General features: G+C 40.1%; 1 protein-coding gene across 1 annotated transcript; it reads left to right on the top strand.

Moving 5' to 3' along the window:
• Positions 1-2,342: 2,342 nt before the first annotated feature.
• LOC113091876 (hairy/enhancer-of-split related with YRPW motif-like protein) lies at positions 2,343-7,569 on the top strand. Its single transcript, XM_026257546.1, has 5 exons — positions 2,343-3,209; positions 4,961-5,027; positions 5,371-5,454; positions 5,596-5,677; positions 6,302-7,569. The coding sequence occupies exons 1-5, from the start codon at positions 3,130-3,132 to the stop codon at positions 6,919-6,921; spliced, it is 933 nt and encodes a 310-aa protein (XP_026113331.1). The 5' UTR covers positions 2,343-3,129; the 3' UTR covers positions 6,922-7,569.
• The last annotated feature ends 1,310 nt before the right edge of the window (positions 7,570-8,879 follow it).

Raw genomic sequence — 8,879 nt, 5'->3', positions numbered from 1 at the left:
ACTATTTTTGCAGATCAACTTATTTATTTACTTAATTCCCCCCTCTGTTGCATTCATTCAATTTCCACAGTGAGTTTCCCCCTTAATTTGTCATCAGCGGAGGAAGTGTGTCATGACAAAGATCAAAAACCCAGAGGAAGAGGAGGAAAAAGGGGGAGAAGTGAAGGATGCAGAAAAACCTTGCAAAAGAAAAATAATCAGAACGGAGAATGAGAAGAAAGCACGACTTTGAAGCGCGTGGACAACAAAAATAACGTCAGGCCCGACTTCATAGATTTTCTCTCAAGCTCCTTTCTTCTTGCTTTCTGGAAATGAGATCCAGACCCGAATAAAAGAGGGATTTGTAATGAAAGGAGATGGAGTCGGGGGAGGATGGAAGGATCTCTTACACTCGTTTTGACTCACACATCAGCCCATAAGCCTCCCGCGACGGTCAGATGCCACACGTCCGCTCACTGCTAATTGCTGCCACCATCCATCTCTAAACGTGGGAAGAGAGGGGAGATGTTCAAACAAGCATATGTGCTTTATACGGCTCATACCCTGGAAAAACAAACACACATACATGTACAGTGGCCTCAAAAAGTATTTGGACGTATAAGTGACACTTCACAAAGCATTTCGAATTCATAATGAAAGAATCAAACCAAATGGCATAAAATACTAGCAAAGCTTTTATTAAAACATAAGATGTGACAACTTCCCTCAACTCTTTTTTTCAGTGGCCGTATGAAGTAAGTTTTTATTGTTTTTTTAGGGGCTAGCAGTGGAATACACTACCTAACATAAATCTGAGAAGATTTTAAAACACTAAGCACCACACATTTAACGACTTTGTGAATAGTTACAGAGGAAAATCTAAATGGCTGAGGATCACACACTACTAGACTTTGAAGTCATTCCATAGACAACAAACTCATGCAGAAACACGTGCCTTGTTAGTAGGAGACACATGACAGATAAAAACATGTTTGATATCCTCAGTCATAATCTGAAGCTAAAACAACTGGAGTCTTTGACCACTGAGCAGATGCACTCTGCTATTTTCTGTCAAATCTGTCATCTCAAATCTGCAGACTGGCTCCGACTTTCAGGAACTAACGTCAACCTGACCAAATTGTAAAATTTGGGCAAACGTTGTGTAGTGTGTTCCAGTCTTACCTTACATTGTTTAGTAGTGTGAATGTAGTTCAGCTCTTTTCAGAGTGGTGCAGATTTGAGCTACCTTTTCCAACCAAATGCTACATTACTGTTTTAATGTCTGAGTTGGGAGAATGATCAAACACATTTAATTTGACATAATTACCTTCATGAAAGTCATGAAAGTGTACTGTCATTATGGCATTTTATATAATTAATATTGTATTATCTGCAAAATCAGGTTACCCACTGATCCAGGTGTGTGTTCACTGCTGTGTGTGTGCACTTTGGATGGGTTAAATGCAGAGCATGAATTCTGAGTATGGGTCACCATACTTGGCTGTATGTCACGTCACTATCACTTTCTAGAAGAACCATTTTTGGTTCCCCAAAGTACCATTCAGTGATCAGTTCTTAAAAGAACCATTTCTTTTCTACACGTAAATAATATTATAATAATCAAGAAGCTTTTGTCCATTTGAAAGTTTCCATGGAAGCTTCCTAATGGAACCACAGATTCTAATAAGGAAACTTTATTTTCAAGAGTGTAGGTGTAATTGCATCAGACAGGCTGTCAGCCAATTGCACTGGCACAAATGTGCACACACCAGAAAACTATTCAATTGCGTACGGCCCAGTGGAATCAAAGCAGCAGGCCAACAGGAAGGATGGAGTATTGTGTGATTCAGGACATGCTGCTGCAGCTCCTGGGTCAGTAAGGCACCGTTCCTGACAGCAAACTCCTGCCAGGCACTTGTAATTCTAGTAACTATGGCTGGTCTCACCCTACAGCTTCCCACGGTAGTGGATGGAGAGGTGAACACCTCTGATTTTACATGTATGTGCTTAGCACTTCTTTTGAAAACGCCGTGTGTCTGACATGGGAAACCGAAAGGCTGTCATCCTTGAATAGATCCTCTGTTCAGACACTCAGTGGCTAAATCCTCTCTTAACCTCTCTTCATCTCTATTCAGACTGAGGCCATCAGTTTAAGGTCACTATCAGAGCTGCTTTGTCCTTCAGACTCAGGAGCATAGCATAGCCTCCATATCAGAGGTCAAATTTATGCATTTAGCAGACGCTTTTATCCAAAGCGACTTACATTGCATCAGGCTAACAATTTTTCCTAACATGTTCCCCGAACACAAAAGTGTTTTTTTCTTAATTGCATTTGGATTTTTTTATTTTTAAAAGAAAACAATACTTCTTTATTGGAGGCCACTGTATGTGTGCATGTGGGTCCAAATCCAAGGCACTATTCCCACAGTATTCTTCCTATTGTCCTGGGAGAGAGGGAGGGCAACTAATTAAAAAGAGTGGAAAAGAGGAGACAGAGAAACAGACAGAAGGAAGGAGGGAGGAACTGAGGGGGTAAAGATAGAGCGAGATGAGACAGTGGAGAGAAGAGGCTAATTGAAAGGAGAGAAATGACAGAGAGCGAGAGAGAAGGGAGGGCTGATGAGGGGCTGGGATGCGGGGGGTGTGGGAGGGAAAGGAAGACTTTGCCAAAGTGCCCAAGTTCAGTCACTTGTGCTGCTGCAGCAGAAAGTGGGAGGACGAGCGTAGCCAGGGTGACTGAGAGGTAGGAAGGGCCAGGAAAAGCAGCAAAAGTGAGAGAACACAAGACAAGGACTGTCCTTCTCTGGCTTCAAGTCCAGGGGGTCTGGAGATGTCAAAACACGACTACATATAAGAGCAGAAACAAGTACCAGACTTAGTCAGCAAAAGAGGTCTAATAAAAACTCCCAAGCAAGCGTGCTTGTATTGTGGTCGGAGGATAGAGGGAGAAATAGAGGAGAAGAAGTTGGAAAGGAAAAAAGGAAATAGGGAGGGGCGTGTTCACATTAGAAGGTGGCTGCTTTCCTTACAGCTGCATTTGAAGGACAGAGGAGGAATCCATCATCTGAGATCATCTCAGATCATCTCACACATCTCCATCCATTCAACAGTCCCTTGCAGGGATAGAGGAGGACGGAGGACCCTGTGGCGATGAAGAGACCTCATGATTACAGTTCCCCAGACTCAGACACGGATGAACTGATTGATGTCGGACAGGAAGACAGCTACTGGTGAGGACTTTGAGTGTGTATTATATAATGTGCTGATGATATATGGTGTCAGTGACTCTGTTGAACATGCAGAGCTCACACTACTCAGAATTTATAAAGACTGAATCATGTGTTAAAAAGTGCCATTTATGGTGAATTTAATTAAGTATTCATTGAAATGGACAAGCTATAGCTCTTTTAATGCAAAAATAGCAACTTTGGTTGTCAAAATGCAAGGTGTTTTTTGACAGCTGCATTTTCGACTTTGCGTGGGCCTTAAGAGTTGGTGTTGTTTATAATAATTCATAAAATGTTTAACATTCACAATTTAAGTTATACAAATGCTATATGTTGTTATGAAGATTTTTGGCATTGGCCAGGATATCAATTTTAACAATTTTGGTGACACATCATTTGGTAAAAAAATGAGTTATCCTTTACACTTATTTACATAATTATACTATTTCATTACAAGTATGTACTATGGGATATAATTACAAGCAACACTAAACCAAACCCTAACCCTAAATCTGTAGGAAGTACATATTGTTAATTAAAATTACTTAGTACTTGTAATTACACTGTAGCAAAGGCACATTGAAATTTTTCACTTCTTGATATTTTTTATGTTGTACTTTAATATTATATGGTGCCTCAGTATATCCAGCTAGGTTTCACCAAGAAGCATAGATCCTGCATGAGGGGACAGCCAAGTCATGTCCCAAAAATCATCAAATACTACAACCAAGATGTCATGTTGTTGTCCCTCCCTAAGAAGTGCATATCACTACACTACACTGTTCCTGATAGCTGAGTACGATGACGCGGGAGTTTATGTGAGCAGACCCACATTGTCAAAATCACGCACAGGGCCAGTGTCTAACTGGGCAGCTGATGGAGGCCCATAATGATCTTATTTGTTTTAGTCTTGAGAGGCGTATCTTCCTATTGCTGTGCCACTGATGAGAATTAAGCTCAGCATGCTTTTCCCTTCTCTGTCTGTTTTGCATTTTTCTCGCAGTTGCATTTAGTCTTTTTGATGCAGTATTTTCAAAGCTGTGACTCAAATCAAAAGCAGACTTAAGACGCATGTAACCGCCGTTTGGTCCTTTTGATTTGTGCCCTACGATGACCAATGGTTTCTCATCTTATTGCATTTGAAAAACTTTTAACCAGGATGCAAAAACTCTATACAACAGTTTATTTCTGTAACTAATCTTCTTTTTGGACTAGACTCTTTTCCTCTAAACAAACCTAATGTCTGCGCATTAAGCCTCTTAATGTTAAAAGGAATTACAATATGATATAAAAATAATAGTTATGCATGGAAGTCAAAGTAAAAGCAAAACAAACACTGTCATTCTGCTGGCAGAGCACGGAAAGTGCCCATGCAAACCAGATCCACATTGAAGGATAATACCATCTATTGATGTGCTCAAAGTGCATGCGAAAGCCACCATTTCAGCCTGCCCTGCGGATATGTAATCATCAAGTCTTTTGAGCTTAAAAAGAAAATGCTTTCGTACTATGCAAAAACCATAACATATCAGCCATCTGACAATAATGTCCAAAAACGCGTTAAACCAAAATAATCTTGTTTTCTGTTTACCCTGGTCCTCCCGTGTCTAGCAGTTGCCCAAGACAAAATAGATTGGGTTTGATGATGTGCAACAGCGTTTCTGCATTGTATTAAGTACAGTAATGACAACAATATGCATTGACATCAAAGCTTCAATCTGTCCCCTTCCCCGCTCGCTCTTTCTCTTGATCAGCCCTGTCACTGGGTCCATGTCTCCAGGCAGTACCTCACAGATCCTGGCGCGCAAGAAGAGAAGAGGGGTGAGTTTACGTCAATCCAGCTTTGTTTTTCCCCTGCTTTTTCAAGAACAGACCAAATATATAATTCGGATATGATCTTGGTACAAGGTCTCTTCTGTGAATACTGGCCTCTTTCGAAACTCCCTGCAACATGACCCGCTGCAGCAACATGCATTTGTACAGTTTAAGCCCTCTTGTCTGACTTTGATTTGTGTTTTTCTCTTTGACTTGGTATTTTTTTTTTCCAAAATCTGATTTTAGAAATGCTGCAACTAAAGCCTCGGCCACAAAAATAATCCAGTTAGCGAATGGCTTTAACTTCAAATTGTTGCTATCTTTAAATTGATTCTGCTGGATTCCACAGATAATTGAGAAGAGACGCAGGGACAGGATCAACCACAGTCTGTCAGAGCTCAGGAGACTCGTACCCAGTGCTTTCGAGAAACAGGTAAGATGATCAGACTGAACGCCACAGGATCAGTTAGATGCTTTAAATTTTCAAAACAGCTTAGTGGACAGAGTTTCAACGTACAGTAACAATTAAAAAAAAAATAATGTTTCAAAACTAAAACCAGTAAATTTTTCCCAGGGCTCCTCTAAACTGGAGAAGGCTGAGATTCTTCAGATGACAGTGGATCATCTGAAACTGCTGCATTCCATGGGCGGCAAAGGTAAGAGAAGATATTGAGCAGGAGAACCTTCAGGACCGTATACAGTGTTACTGCTACTATAACTATTGCTCATCCTTTGGGTTATGGATTTTGGCAAGCCCATAACCTCAAATATTCACTTGTGATGCCTTGTTGAGCAACCAGAACAGCTTAGAAACAACACAGGAACATGCTAAAACTTTAGCAACTGCAACAGGAACACCATTCATTGCAACAGTGCATGCTTGCACGTTCAGACACCACTCGAATTTACTTCTGAAAACAATTCGAATTTACTCTTTACATGTATTAAAACTTATTTTAATTTGACTGACAATTAAAACTTACAGTGTGCTTTTTGCTATCTGGTCAGATATCATTAAGATTAATCACAACGGTGCTATTCTATTTTACAGATACTATTTTGATCTGTTTTAGTAAAGTGACATAAAAATATAAAAAACAATTATTTATTTGAAAAACAATCAAGCAAAATATTTTTTCACATAATATAGGCCACACTGCTGTTTAAACATCTGGGAACAGTGAGATTTTTTGGATGTTTTTAAAAGAAGTCTTTTATGCTCCACAAAGCGCATTTATTTGACAAAAAATCAAGTATATAATTAGTTTTCTCTGTCCTAGGCTACTTTGATGCTCGTGCTCTGGCAGTGGACTACAGGACTCTGGGATTTCGGGAGTGTGTTGGAGAGGTGGTAAGATACCTCAGCTCTCTGGAGGGGGTCGAATCCTCAGACCCCATTGGTGCACACCTTGTGTCCCATCTCAGTCAATGCGCCAGTGAGCTGGACCCTCTCCTCCAGAGCCCCGCCGCTTTACCTTTTCCTCCTTGGCCCTGGCCCTCCTTTCCACAGCTGACATCCACTTCATCTCCAGCTTTGTCTAGCCCGTTTCCCCCTACCACCTGCCGAGATCTGACCCCCCATGGCACCGCCGCCTTGCTGGGCTACCCTTCACCGGCCCTGCGAGTGGGATCTTTGAGCACCCAGGGGGCATTACTGAGTCCAGCGCTGACCCCGGGGCGTCGACTGCCCTCTGTCCCCAGACATCCACACAGACTTCAACAGCACTCGCCTGATGGACCCACAATCCCTTCATCCTCCTCATCCTCCTCCAACTCCTCCCCTCCCCAGATTTCCTTCAGACCCTTTGCCCCTCTGGGGTCTCCAGCCCCAGGTCGCAGGGGTTTGGGCACCTCCAGTAAGTCTGGACAGGCCTGGGGCACAGAGATTGGGGCATTCTGAATCAGAAGTTTGGAGTTTATGACAGCCTGAAAGGAAAAAAAAAACATTTCTTGGTCATTCAGACTTATTTATGACCATTATTGCCTTTTAAAGGAACTACAAAGCATTGAACAATTCAAATAAAATGTGTTTTCAGTTGAATCTACTGTTCCAACATTTATACTCTCAGATAAAACAGATACAAAAGCTGTCAATGGGGTGATGCCCTTTCAAAAGATACACCTTGTTACTCCTAAAGGGTGCATATTAGTACATAAATACATATTAGTATATACCGATTGACTACTTATGTATTTTTTTCTGAGAGTTTAGAAATAATTGAACAAAACTTTTTAGTTGTTTGTGATTGTTCTGCTTACAAAGAAAAATATGATTGGAATGATATGGACTGTAGAATTTAAGTGTAAAATCAATGAAATGCATCTATCAGAAAGACTGCAATTTAGTGATAGGAAATTGGATTTTGAGCTCCATATACCGGAACTTTCTAGAATTTATTTTTATTAGTGTACTTGTTTACTCAGTCATTTATACATTCACTTGGATTCTGACATGATATATCATACATCTGAGTTGGATATTCTTGAGACGATTACATAAAGACAAATTAAATGTGCCTTGTTAAAACAGTGTTCCTCTTGTTCACTTACTTCCAGTAGATGGCAGCACTCGAACAAACTCACAGATCACAGCTCTCTCAAGGCAGGGCCATGTGTGCAGAATTTAGTGAACCTCTTAAAAGTGAGTTCCCTTTTCCTGAATCCCATGATCAGAGGAAAACTATTAGCAATGTTATGTCTTATTATTCTATACCTGGACACCCAGTTCTTTTATCAAAAAGTTAATTTAAATAAAAAAAAATATATATATATATATATATATACAATCTCGCAGACTACTCTAACTTGCATCATAACTAAATTTTATTACCAATATTTAGTTCAATTGACTTTCCTTAAAAATAACAATTAAAAATCCATTTAAAAACAAAACGCTTATAAAATTTAAAGGGGAGGTTTAATGCTATTTCATGCATTCTGACATTCACAGTTAAAGAGTTGAATCCTCATGCTAAACGTTGCCAAAGATTTGATAAACGAGTTGGATGTATGATAGAGTATTTTTGTGCCAAATACACTGCTTCAGGGTTTGTTAAAGTAGTGTAAAGCCGTCTTTTATAAATCTGATAAAACTAAAGACTCGTTGGAAATATGAAGGATGAAATACTTATCTATAGGTACTAAAGATTAACATGAGAATGGCATAAACTGTGTGTGTGTGTGTGTGTTATGTCCCCTTTAAAGAAGAGATGGACTTAGCAAGAAGGTGACTCTTATCTGAAAGACTCCTCTGGGTGCTATTAGAGTAAGGTGCCATTTAGAGCATCTTGTTTCCTTTAGCTGTCTCCACTCTCCAGTGATGGTGATGAGGACACTGCGGGTACAGCGACCACTCAGTGAAAACATGGTGGCTGCTGGCCCTGATCCTGCAACAGCAAGAGGAGACCAGGCGCACCGTGTCCTCTCAGTGCCTCCGCCAACCACTCTCCATCTACAGGCTGTAATTAGAGTGAAACCAAACTAACCTGCTCTCTTCTAAACACAAAGAAAACAAAAAAAGGGATCTTGTCGCACACATTTATACACAGAAGAAACATAATGCTATATAAGAGACAATGTGTTGTATAGTCAAAGTCAGACAGTTATTTAAAGGGATAGTTCACCCAAAAATGACTAAAAATTGCTCACCCTCATCTCATTCCAAACCTGTGTTAGTTGCTTTCTTATGTTGTACATAAAAGAAGATATTCTGAAGATTGTTGGTGAACAGTTGGTGGTTCCCATTGACTTCCATAATATTTCTTTTCCTACTATGGAAGTAGGGTTAGGGTTAGGATTTGGGTTTTACTTAAGGGTTAATTGCATGTAATTATGCATAATTCATTGTTATTCTAATAG

This window comes from Carassius auratus, unplaced genomic scaffold, assembly GCF_003368295.1.
Source record: "Carassius auratus strain Wakin unplaced genomic scaffold, ASM336829v1 scaf_tig00214327, whole genome shotgun sequence".
In the NCBI taxonomy this organism is placed as follows: Eukaryota; Metazoa; Chordata; class Actinopteri; order Cypriniformes; family Cyprinidae; genus Carassius; species Carassius auratus.
This window is presented reverse-complemented; position numbering and strand designations above follow the sequence as displayed.

Bases quoted from the DNA above. Each gene is read 5' to 3' on its own strand.
- LOC113091876 (XM_026257546.1), top strand. From the start codon at position 3,130: ATGAAGAGACCTCATGATTACAGTTCCCCAGACTCAGACACGGATGAA. The intron at 3,210-4,960 runs GTGAGGACTTTG...TCTCTTGATCAG, and splicing joins GGACAGGAAGACAGCTACTG to CCCTGTCACTGGGTCCATGT. The intron at 5,455-5,595 runs GTAAGATGATCA...AATTTTTCCCAG, and splicing joins CCAGTGCTTTCGAGAAACAG to GGCTCCTCTAAACTGGAGAA.